Source organism: Pollachius pollachius, assembly GCF_949987615.1.
Source record: "Pollachius pollachius genome assembly, chromosome: 3".
Taxonomy (NCBI): domain Eukaryota; kingdom Metazoa; phylum Chordata; class Actinopteri; order Gadiformes; family Gadidae; genus Pollachius; species Pollachius pollachius.
Genome location: NC_136936.1, coordinates 36,989,339 through 37,002,494, shown reverse-complemented (window position 1 = coordinate 37,002,494; position 13,156 = coordinate 36,989,339). Strand labels below are relative to the sequence as shown.

The window sequence follows — 13,156 nt, the reverse complement described above, 5'->3', positions numbered from 1 at the left end:
CCCAGCGACACAAGTAAGCACCAGTTCAGCCAGAGAGACGTTACCCAGTCCAGATGTCTGCTTGAATACACCACCACCACCCCTTCTACGCAGCCACACCGCAAACCATCAACAACAGCTGAAAACCAGTATTACATTACATTTACATTACATCTATTTTGATGAGCCTTTAATCCAAAGAGACTTACAAAGTGAGTACAGCAAAAAAAACTCCAACAAGTAGAACACTACAAGTGCTTCGTTTTAAAAACAAGAAAAATGCTTTCTGATTTTTTTTAAATCTGCGCCGAGATAGCAAGTTATGCACCCGTCACACCTGTTGTTCTACATGCAATATTTGCAGGACTTACGGAAGTAGTCAACAAGGGATTGTTTCTACAGTACGTCAAAGTGTACTTGAGGTTAAACTGCACCGTGTTGTAACCCTACACACAAAAAAAAACACACACACACACACACACACACACACACGCAACCTACCAGTCTGGAAGTGGTTCATAGTGGATGCCTTCAGCAGCTCCAGAGGCTGCTCTGTGTGGGTTAGACAGCCTGGAGAGAGCAAGAGAGAGAGAGAGAGAGAGACTATGGGTGAGACATCAAACCAGAGTTCAAACCATGAAAACAACCATCACAACAACCTTCATCTTCCAACCAGCAACTATAGAGCTCATAATGAGCCCAGGTGTGGAACGAGGTCTCTGGTTCCCTGGGTAGAAGAGCCATCCATAACTCAACAGATGCAATGAGTGCATGTGAATGCGTAATACATGATCATTAGAGTGGGAGTGGGAATATAGTAACCGAATAAAGAAGCATGCGATAGCAGGCTATACATAGCCTGGACTCAAATACGCACGCGCACAGACACACACACACACACACACACACACACAATTATTTCAACAATCAATACCTTTGACAAAACAACAGTCTCTTTACAAACCCAAGAAATATCTCTCAAAGATGCATGTTCAGCTAAAATGCAAAACACAGAAGCTGATTTCCCTCCCATCTCATTGTCTACATCAGAGCTCAACGGATATACTGTTTCCCCAGTAAAAAGGAGGCATTGCTTTCTTCAGACTCGTGTCGTCTAGACGGAGGGTACAACTGGGATCAGCATCGCATATAAATATCTCCTGGGTATTCCCTGGTGCTCAAACCATGTTGACTATATGCCTTGCAGTGGGGACTGGGTTCCATTCCACCCCTGCTACAGAAACATCTTGTGCTTTCAAGCCACAAAATATACACAAAAACCAACATATAAAGGCTTTGGAGAATCTATTGCATCCAATACTAGCATCTGACCATCGCCTAGGGGGGGAGGCAGAGATGGAAGGAGAGGGGTGAATGAGAAAGAGAGAGGTTTTTTAAGACCATGTGCTCGGTTAAGTACTTGCACATGACAATCACGTCTACAGTGTGTGTGTGTGTGTGTGTGTGTGTGTGTGTGTGTGTGTGTGTGTGTGTGTGTGTATCTGGATTGCCTGCTTCTATTTTGAGCCACAGCATACTGTCTCAATGATTAATAAATGATACAGGGTGGGACTAAGTTAATCATTCATATATCTCTCTCTCACACACACACTCGCATCAGATATATACATATGAAAACTACTGATACTGATGATACTTAGCCGGTCATCAGAAACAACATATTTACAAATATTCACAAGCCACCAAAGAAATCCCATTGTCTCTGTTTCATTCACAGTATACAGGCTTACTCAATGCAGTGAGCACACCACTTAATAAACAAAATGGAAAATAAAATAGTTTTTTAGCTGTAATCTGCAGTCCTATATGTTCTACTCAGCCTCGCAGATAAACATCCATCATGATTGGCTGGGGAATAGGTGAACACACACACATGCACGCACACACGCACACATGCACACACCTTTCATAAGTACTTTAAGAATAATTGAGGTGCAGGCAGCAGTTGAGGGGCATCTTACACTCAGACTTCGGGGATCAAACCCAGGACCTTTTGCATTTTTCACACAACTTAACCCCAACACTATGATGGCAGCAGACGGACCGACTTGCAGACAGGCAGACAGACACAGACAGGCAGTCAGTGGCATGTGTTTTTGTGAAGGCCCTTTGAGGAGGTAGCGTGCGCTAACGTGTGTCTACAGAATTTGGTCGCCATGGAAAAGCAGCTGGTGCCGGTGTTTGGTTGTTGTCTTTATTTTTCAGGGGACTGGGCAGATGACCTTTGACCCCTGCCGAGGAAAAAGCATCCATGGGCTCTCGGGTCTTCCCGTATTTCGAGGAAACGAGCGGGACGGATGCTGCCATGTTTACGTTGGTTACATGGTAACCGGCATAAACAAATAACAGCAGCCAGCAAGTCGCGAGGCTGGCACGCATGTTTTCCGTTACCATGCTGGGATTACAACAAACCGCTTAACAGTTACACCCTTCAGTATACTACGTCAAGCATTGCTCATTGAAGGACCCAATATATTAAATATGCCCAAAAAATATTGGGTTATTATGTTCTGAATATGTCATATACAAGTTTCACTTGATTTCTGAAACGTTGTGATAGAGGAACACAGGATTGTTGAATACATCTGAACTTGCATTTGTGATTCCTATGGCTACGCAGCACTCTGTCCAGGCAGCCTTTGGGTAAAAGCTTCTGCTAAGTGCCTTAATGAAAAGGTAAACACCTAATAAAGGCCATTCAGACCATTGTCGTCATAGTGTTGTTTGCCGCAAACCAAAAACTGATATCACGGTCCTCATACCTTTGATCACACATAGAACAGAATATCATTGTAACTTTATGCACTAGACTAAGACATCAGTTCCACATCTTCCTCTTTATCTATCTTTCTCTATATATAAAGGGACATGTATAACCTTTCAGGGCGGATAACAATTGCTTCAGAGACTCTTGAGTATTTGTCCACCAGACACACTGGTCTAATTGACCCTGTCTGGGAGGCAAAATGTTATGTTTGAGTGTGTGTGTATGTATTTGCGCGCGCACACCTGTGTCCTTCCACTAAGCACAGAATTACATCAAGGCTCTCATCCATCCACTTTACCCGCTCTGCCCTGGACCACTGCTGAGCACAGTAGCAGACCGACCACAACGCAGCCACACTCTATTACGATGCTCAGGTACAATACCATCTGCTGTTCCAGTACTAGATAGAAGAATTACCTCATGTCCCACACAAAAAAAGACCTGCCAAGAATCTAGTGAGCTACAGAGAGAGAGGTAGAGGGAGGTGAATAGACTGTGGAGAGAGAGAGAGAGAGAGAGAGAGAGAGAGAGAGAGAGAGAGAGAGAGAGAGAGAGAGAGAGAGAGAGAGAGAGAGAGAGAGAGAGAGAGAGAGAGACTGCAGAGAGAGATAGAGATGGCTGTTCAACATATGTGGCGAGTCCTACCCTCCTGGACTAGCGTGTGTCTGGACATACGTGTCCCCTCCCCCCCCCACCCTCACTCCTCATGGCGATAGGAAGCAGGTGCTCGCCAAACCAACCGTGTTCCTGGCGCCGGGACAAGTTGCCATGGCACTGGATACAGGAAGCTGCTGAGGCTGCTTCAGTAGACACCAGACCAACACCTGGGCTACCCAGAGGACTGTCCCCGCCCCCCCCCACACACACAAACACACACACACACACACACACACACACACACACACACACCTCCCCCGTCTGGTGACATCCTCACATCCATGTGCCTGAGGCAATAGAGAGTTAACCTGCTCTGGTACACTTGTCCTACACAACACACACACTGTCCCAAACAATGCATGCACAACACATTTAACACACACATATGCATACATACATTTTGACTGTACCATGCAAACCACACGTGCATCAAACCCATACACACACACACACACACACACACACACACACACACACACACACACACACACAGGGAGGGGGCCAGGATGCTCACCCCAGGGTGCCCTCACCTCCACCTCACCGTTCTGAGCAGTGGAGGGAGAAGGAGGGAGGGAGGAAGTGGGGAGAAGGAGGAGAAAAAGGGAGGAGGAGGAGAATAAGGGAGGAGAAGGAGGAGAAGGAGGAGGAGGAAGGAGCAATATGCCTGACCTGATGCCTTTTCCCCAACCACCAGCCCTGGTGGAGCTGTCAGCGCTGACTGCCAACTGCACCATCCTGTCTGCCCCGCCTCTCCCCCCAAGCACCGGCCGTCTGCTCCAGGGACAGGGGACGGGGGGGGACGGGGTGAGCTAGTCTGTGAGATTCAGGGTGAACCTGCCACTGGCCCTGCTAACCAGGTGACACACAGCAGCTGGACCGGCCAAAACGGGTTCACAACACAGATGGACACGGCTACACAACAGACACACAGAGCCGCACGCACACACTTCACTTCCAAACTAATTGTTGCACTCCGGATAGAAAGCATGCCGCAGAGTCGCAGACATCAGCTCCATCACAAAATCTAAAATTTTAATGATACATTCTGAGAACGTTCCTGACTCAGCTCTGTTTCTGAATCAGTTATCAAACATTATGAGACGTATCAACGCCTAAATGACCTAATATGAATAACTGAATAAACCCTAGGTTGTATAATTAAAGCAATCAGTTAAAAGAAATTCACTTTTGGCGTAGATAGTGTTAAATTTTCTCTGGGTTTGGCCATGAAGTCAAACAACCTGCAAGCTACAACGACAATGTAATCCATATCTTTTAACCGTTTTTAACTACAATGAAGACTTGGATATAGGTCTGAATACAAGTTACCCAAAACGAAAAACAAAATACAAACCCAGGAAAAAAAAAAAAAAAAAAAAAATGTAATAAATGGAAGAGGTTGAAGCCTGGAAGACCGACAGAGGCCTTAAAGTTCTCTGTCTCTCGATCATCTAAGGCTGCTGCAAACAGAAACCGAGTGTGTTGTGAACCTCACCAGAACCGGTCGGCACAGCTTCCCCTAAACCACTGTGTTTATGCTGTGGCCATGTTTACTGGTTACCCAGCACTTCCTGTGGGCATCCCGAGATGGGAAGGCCAACAACGCCACACAGCCGTGCATGTGTGTGGGTACCTTTATGAGGGTACCATAAACAGTGTATGCATGTGCGATCTTTACAAGGAGAAAGGGGTAGTGATAGTTAGTCTTCATGAGGGGGGTTAGGGTAAGTGATGGTTAGTCCTTATGAGGGGTTAGGGTTAGTGATAGTCTTTATGAGGGGTTAGGGTTAGTGGTGGTCTTTTTGAGAGGGTTAGGGTTAGTGATTGTCTTTATGAGGGGGTTAGGGTTAGTGATAGTCTTTCTGAGAGGGTTAGGGTTAGTGATGGTCTTTATGAGGGGGTTAGGGTTAGTGATAGTTAGTCTTTATGAGGGGGTTAGGGTTAGTGATAGTCTTTCTGAGAGGGTTAGGGTTAGTGATGGTCTTTATGAGGGGGTTAGGGTTAGTGATAGTTAGTCTTTATGAAGGGGTTAGGGTTATTGATAGTCTTTATGAGGGGGTTAGGGTTAGTGATGGTCTTTATAAGGAGGTTACGGTTACTGATAGTTAGTCTTTACGAGGGAGTTAGGGTTAGTGATAGCTAGTCTTTATGAGGGGTTAGTGATGGTCTTTATGAGGGGGTTAGGGGTAGTGATGGTCGCTATGAGGGGCGGGCAGCCATGTGTAGTGGCAGAAGGCTGGCTTCAGGGGAGAGCTCCACAGGGAGACACAAGAGATCACACGGATACCTGAGAAGGAGTGAGTGTCTACGAGAGAGAGAGAGAGAGAGAGTGAGTCTGTGATAGTGAGGGAGAGAGTGAGTGAGTCAGTGAGTGAGTCTGTGAGCGTATGTGTGGGAGTGAGCATTCAAGTGTTTCTGCATTCAAGCATCTTTGCAGTCCTAGACACGGAAACCCAGAGTGGAGCAGAGGGGTCATTGGGTGGAGAGAAGGGCCCCTTTGTCTCTGGGACCCGGTCCCCATGAGGTTTTACAAACCATCGCACATATGGTTATCACATGGCAGATCAGGGCTAGAAATAAGCGCATGCATCTGAACAACGTCCCCTCAAGTATATAGACACACATAGTGTGTGCGTGTGCGTGCGTGCGTGCGTGCGTGCGTGCGTGCGTGCGTGCGTGCGTGCCCACCCACACAAACACACACACACGCAAGCACGCACACGCGTGCGTGCTTGTGTTCAAATGGCAGATGAGGATCAGGGTTTCCGCATTCCTCAGAGGAACGCCCTCTTGCATAGAACACGGAGCAGAACAACTGTGCGTCAGGCGTCTGTCACCTCCAAAGTAAACTGAGGTCCGTCTCGCTGCATCTCTGAGTCAGAGTTCAATCCAGTGCTATAATTAAGGCGTCTCGCTGCCATTTGGGAAGCTAAGCCAATACATGGTGGGTGCACACGCTTTCCCGTGCCGTAAATAATTGGTTGTTCCAGCTCTTTGCCCCTGATTGGTGTGGAACGAGGGACCCGACCACAACTCATAAGTAAGATAGACTCGGGGAAACAAATAAATAAATAGTGCGACTTTATCCATTTTAAGTTGTGGAATGAGAGTTGAACCAGATTCTAAACACGTGAGCATTTTACAGAGCCCAGCTTTCAGATATACTGCATAATGCATTCACCTCCTCCACAGCAGACATGTCTCTTTAAAACACATGCTGGAGTTGCTTTGCCTCGCTCTTCCTGAGCTCACTCATCTCGGATCGGCTCAAACCACCATGTTGACGCGGCGGCCATGTTTATTGGTCACTCAGCACACTTCCTGTGGGTGTCCTCAACCAACCAGAGTAATACTACAGGACATTTTTAGATGGTTGCCCTTGCCGTGTGTGTGTGTGTGTGTGTGTGTGTGTGTGTGTGTGTGTGTGTGTGTGTGTGTGTGTGTGTGTGTGTGTGTGTGTGTGTGTGTGTGTGTGTGTGTGTGTGTGTGTTACATATAAGACCTCTAGTCTATCAAACACACACTTAACTCTGCCCAGAGCAGGAGTTATTCATCTAGAAAAAAAGTTAATTAAAGATACTGGTGTGTGGTAATAAATTTGGTTTTGATGGTTTCCAGGAGAGAGAGCGAGGGCGAGAGATAGAGATGGAGAGATAGAGAGCATAGAGCGAGATGGGGGGAGAAGTATAGAGACTATTGAGGTGCGGAGAGAGGTAAAAGACTAAGGCAGGCTGAGACCAACAAAGTTACACACTGTCTGTCTGTCTGTCTCTCTCTCTGCCAGAAATGAAACCTAAAATGACAATCAAAGCAAAGCAATTGAGGATACGACAAGAAAATGATCAAGACATGTCAACTTCTCATCCTAGAAACAACATCAACAGTCTATCAGACTTTATCATACAATCGTGCATTGTGGTTTCAGGATCATAAATAACCTTCAATCATTCAAATTCACACACGTTCTGTGATGAGTTATGGCGGCTATTCCTTCATCCTCTCACAGCCTCCACCCCACTTGGCTTAAAAAAGGCATGGGGAGGGGGGGTGAAACGTTGCCTCAAAGGCATTCCTCCATCTGATACTGGAGCCCCTGCAAATCCCGGTCTTTCCTCTACAATCCCCTTTCCAACACGTTTACTACCCCACTCACCCAACCACACACACACACACACCCACGCACCCACAAACCTCTGACACACACACACACACACACACACACACACACACAATCCAACCAACAAACACACAAAATTCAGTGTTTGCCCTACATTATTTAACACACACACACACACACACAGACACACACACACACATTGGACTGAGTAAAAGTTTCCTTACTTTGCTAAATAGTAGTGCAGTTAAATTAATTAAATAGTGGACCCATTTGTACAATTATTCATACCATGCAGATGTTGATAGCACAGTGCTAGAAGTGTAGCTAGCATAACATATCTAGTATGAGTAGCTAACAAAGTGCTGTTGGGCAGAGCTTGAAGAGAGTAGCTTGCACAGTGCAAGGACAGTAGGACAGTGCAAATATGGACAGAGAGTGCTATAGGGTAGACAGCACTAGCTAGGACAGAGCTATGTCAGAGTAGCCTAAACAGCACTAGCTCGGACATAGTTAGGAGAATGTTAGTGCAGTGCTAAAAGAGAGTAAGCCAGAGCGAGGATAGGGTAGCTATTAGCTAGTACAGCAAAGCTAGGACCAGCAGGTCAGCAGAAAAAATCCAAACACGCCAGCCAGCCTTTGCAAACAAGGAAGCCCTCCTGAAGAATGTATACAAACTCAGGAGTAAGGCTGTGTGTGCGTTTGTGTATTTATACGGGTGTGCGTGCGAGTAAGTGTGTGCTTGAGTTTTAGCACACTAGAGTGAGTGTGCATGCATACGTGTGTGCGGCTGTGCAAGTGCATGCCTGCGATTTCTTGTGTGAAAACAATCTCCTTTACACTTTTTTCAGTCGGTACAAAAGTACCATGGAAAGAAGGGAGAGGAAGCAATGGAAAGAAGATGAAGGCACGAGAGGGTAAATGCGGAAAGGAGAAAAAGAGGTGAAAGCAGAGAGTTGAAGGGGAGGCAAAATCCCGCAGGTAGCCAGACGACGGATCATAACAAAGCGTTGACTTTTGTGCAGTGAAAGGCAAACGGTGAACTTTTTTTTTTTTCTTCCTCGCACAATAAGCCAGCACATTCTGGGTAATTAGGGAGGTATTTCTTACATGTGGCTCTCTCTGACGTCAATGCTGTACCTTCCCAGGGCTGGCTCTCTCTGGCTGGGCGTGGGGAATGTTTAGCGTACGGCTGCTCTTGGCTCAGCTCCTGGCTCTGGGTGTAAGGGAGTGCTGGGTAGGGTGGGATGGGGGGCTGGGGGCTCTCTGCTTGGTTAAAAAAGCCAGGCGGACATGATCACACACACACACACACACACACACACACACACACACACACACACACACACACACACAATCTCAATGCGTATATTCTATGTCTATGCAAACACTTAATACGGACACACACCTAATAAGCATACACTTGTTAGGTGTGCATTGCTAATGTGTAAACACACACACACACACACAAACACACACACACACACACACAAAACTGAGACGGAGCTATACTTCCTCATATAAGTAAGCAAGCAAGCAGTACGTTAAAAAGAATACCAGGGCCAGATTGAACACATGTTGTGCTCACAGGTGGAGGAAAACATTTGAGGAGCGATGGAAACCTATTAAATTATTCAACATGGGTTGACTGTTCACAAGAGCCCTCTAGGATGTCATGAAGCCCTGAGGAGCTCCAGATAGAGAAGATCTTTGATCCAACAGGACATGATTGATAGGCATACCGTCAATTCCAGCAGCACAGAGATAGCGTTTGGCCCAGGCAATATTCAGCACTTCAAGCCAGCGTTTGCTGTTAATCCTTATCGCTGATGGTGAACCTTGTCTGATCGAGCACATTGGCTCTATTCAATATCAAACACTTGTCAGAAGGCATTTTACTAGAAATACGAACTGCACTTTATCCAATACATAAGAACTAAGCTTGAAACCCCCCCTTCATGGGAAGATTAAATCAAATCATAATTGATAAGTAATTCGGCAGTTCTAAGCTCAGACTCCTAACAGAGTGTTTCTGAACAGAGCTTGGGTACACACAGTCCATCTGCAGCTCACTATACTCACTGGGTAACTGTTAAGACACACACGTTGGACACACACATTAGCTTCAACGCTAAAAAACACTATTAACGTTGGCACTGACACGTTAGCTTCGATGCTAATGCCACGCCACGCCATGTGTCCCTCTTTTCACCAAAAGAAAAACAAAAGGGCGACGAGACAGAGACACAGAAAGAGACAGATGCAGAGAGAAAGACAGAAGGGGGAAAGAGAGAGCAAGAAGAAAAAACAAATGGAGTGAGACAGACAAAGAAGACGAGAGGAAGAGAAAGTGAGTGAGACAAAGTCTGACAAACTGCAACACCAGTGGCATGTAAACCAGCGGTCAGGGGATTACGCGTGGTAATGCCCAGTCTCCTCGGCATTAGCAGTAGTTTGCACTAGGATTACCTGGCCATCTGATGCACAGAGGACCGTTCTGTTATTATCATCACAGCCCTCCTCCTACGTCAACGCTGCCATTTGGACCCTTTTCACAGAGTGCCTTGTTTACATGGAAAGCCTTGAACAGACTGTGCGCGCAGCGAGCCCGAGCAAAGAGACCCCGTTAATAACCAGAGGTTGGGTTCATAATAATAAGATAATGATTCCTCTAAATAATAGATTTGTATCATCTGTATTCAACAGATACCGAGACTGGAAGCTAAACAATTCAGACAGGATTAAACAGCTATGAAAGAGCATATATTTACTTCAATATCTACTCGCCTCTACACATATTTCTTAGAAGAACAAATGCACAAAGGCAGACAAATTACCAAAAGATGAACATGAAATAAGTAGCTTTATATTAATAATATATGACACACACAAGAAATTCATTGCAGCGTGGCCGCAGAATCGAACCCTAACCCTGGCGGTATTAACGCCGTGCTCTGCCACGTGGAGCTAAATGGGACCACAACTATGAACTACCTGCTTAGCAATAATTAACCAGGTTTGATGTACTCCATGGGTGATGTACACCGCCTTTTGTTATATATATATTTCCAAAATATTTTTCCATTTCATGGAAGTTAGAAGGTCGGAAGACTAAGAGTCCTGCTTTCGCCAACCTGTGTATAATGTTGTCTCCTTCCTCCGGCGAATGCTTCAAGAAGAGGACCAGGGTGGAGATATTGGCTCGTAACTTTTAGTGTGTCGCTGCCTTTCTGACCCTGTTCCGCACAGACACGGCCCCATTTTCTTTCCTTTTCTAGAAATTACAATTCACAACCTTACGAAAGGAAAGGATTTTGTCCATCAAGCTGTAATGATTCCAAAAATATGGAATGGGCTACACGATTCCCAAAACATCATTTATTAATAAATAATTATACATGATTTATATTCAAACCTTTCTACACAGCTCATCATTTGTACAGAGGACTCGGCATCGGTTATAATTGCTATCAACTGTCCCGTGCTCGTAACATGTCCTTCTCTCTTCCATACGCTAAGAACAATGTACATATAGTACATTTCATTGTACATTGTTTTGAGAGAAGGACACCAGAGAGGAGACGAGGAGGGTCCTTAGAGGAGGAGTGTAATGGTGCCAAGGAGACCAAAGGGAGGAGGAGGAAGAGGAAGAAGCCACAAGGTCAGCTCTCTCTCCATTAACAGAGATGAATGGTGGGAGCGCTCCCATGAAGAGGTGCATTAGGAGGCTCAACTTTCCCTAAAAAAGGGGCTATTTAGGAACGCACTTGGAGCTGGGAGGAGGGGTAGGGGGTAGCAGAGGGGTAGTTCTTGGAAGATAGGAGTGTCAGCACGGGGCTCTTGACACGGCCACCGCGGCTGGCTCCATGCGAGGCGATGGGTTAATTATAAGATTTGGTTTCTAATACCGAGCCTGAGAGAGGATGCTGGAGAGCTTAAACCGGTAATTAGCCACGTATCATCTGACTGTGTGTGTGTGTGTGTGTGTGTGTGTGTGTGTGTGTGTGTGTGTGTGTGTGTGTGTGTGTGTGTGTGTGTGTGTGTGTGTGTGTGTGTCAAGAGAACAGATACCTCTCATATCCGATTTCATTAAACCACCGCTAGAACACAATGTAGCGGTACAATTCTTTCCCCAGTATAAACAATGATCATAAAGACAAAAGAAAATCAAAAACCACATTGTATCACTTCGCCTGGTAACAACAAAGAACATGAGAATGATAATCAAAAATGTTTTTAGGGACTATTCCACATTTGTTACAAGTAGCCTACGCTTGCACACACCAAAGTACACAATAAAAAAGATTAAGATGCATAAAAGTCATTCTTCCCTTTATGCCTTATTCTCCATCATTACACTCAGTTAAAATCTTTCCATCGTTTCAGAGCAACATAGGCCAAATCAATGTTGGGACATTGTACGCATGTACTCAGCAGCTAAATCAAGTTTCTGCCAACAATTCAAAAGCAAGGGATTGGTATTAAAGTATATTGCTTCGTTAAACACTTTATAAATGACAACCAAATAATGCTCTAATTAATAAAATACTGTCTTGCCTCGTCTATTTTGGCACCTGATGGCATACAGGCTAGTTATAATATTAACTAGGCTCCCCTTGCATACTCTGCACATGAGCTGGGTTACGGGTGATGTTTGCGGTTGTTTTTTTTCGGACGAAAGGCAGATCTAGCTTCCAACACCGATGGGGTCACAGTGGGAATTAGGAGCAGGTGAAAGCTCTAATGTGCTCTGGTGACAGAGATGAGAGAGAGCCCGCAACAGAAGGTCATCGTGAGACCTGAGCATAATCTGAACGTCAGCTTAACTACATGGGAGAACACACACACACACAGAGCTTCATATCATCGAGTCGACCTCCAATTAACCACCTCTAATTGCAATTACAGTCAAATAACCAAAGTTTGCTTCCGTGCACCCTAACAAACAACAGGCTCAAACAAGCACAGAACGTTTTGTTTGTTTATTGTTGCTCGGCTGGCAATAAGCCTTGGCCCACCCTGTCCTCATCCCGCTCTCTGTCTGTCTGAGCAGTCCTTCAACGCGCTGCTAAGGAAACTCCTACTTTAGTAGTCCCCCATCCATAGTCACACTGTGCACTAAAAGGAATGGTTGGTTGGCCAAGTGAAGCGACTCATTAATAGAGCCCAAAAGCCATGCAGGCGCTGTAGCTTGAGATGCTAAACCGGGCGTTACCCACTGCTTTCCTCTGGCCCCCCCATGGTAAACCAAAGGGAGAACATGAATAACCTCCAAGTAATGACAATAAATCTGACTGTCCAAATCATTAGAGGCCTATTGAACAGTACAGCTTTACCTCCGTTGGTCACCATGGCCTTTGCCGGAGAACGCTGGGAAGTTTGGACATGATTTGGAAATGTTTGGATTTCCAACAACAAGTTGAAGTGTTTTTGACCAACGAACCATGTGATATAGTAAGCGGTTACACATCCAACCATCAAGCCAATTTTTTTTAATTAATTGGCAAACCTTTGCCAACCAAAAGCTGATCCATTTTTGCCTGACTAGCTCTGAACGTTGGTCTCGTGAAGCTAAAGAAAGCCTACTCTGGTGGACACAGACGGAAGGTAACACATTT

At 45.5% G+C, this 13,156-nt stretch overlaps 1 protein-coding gene across 4 annotated transcripts in view; it reads right to left on the bottom strand.

Moving 5' to 3' along the window:
* Positions 1-13,156, bottom strand: part of hdac4 (histone deacetylase 4) — a 114,004-nt gene that overhangs the window by 77,779 nt on the left and 23,069 nt on the right. For all 4 annotated transcript variants that reach the window (XM_079731994.1, XM_079731995.1, XM_079731996.1 and 1 more), the window contains exon 3: positions 481-549. In XM_079731994.1, coding sequence (XP_079588120.1) covers positions 481-549 — 69 coding nt within the window. The remainder of the gene's footprint in view (positions 1-480; positions 550-13,156) is intronic.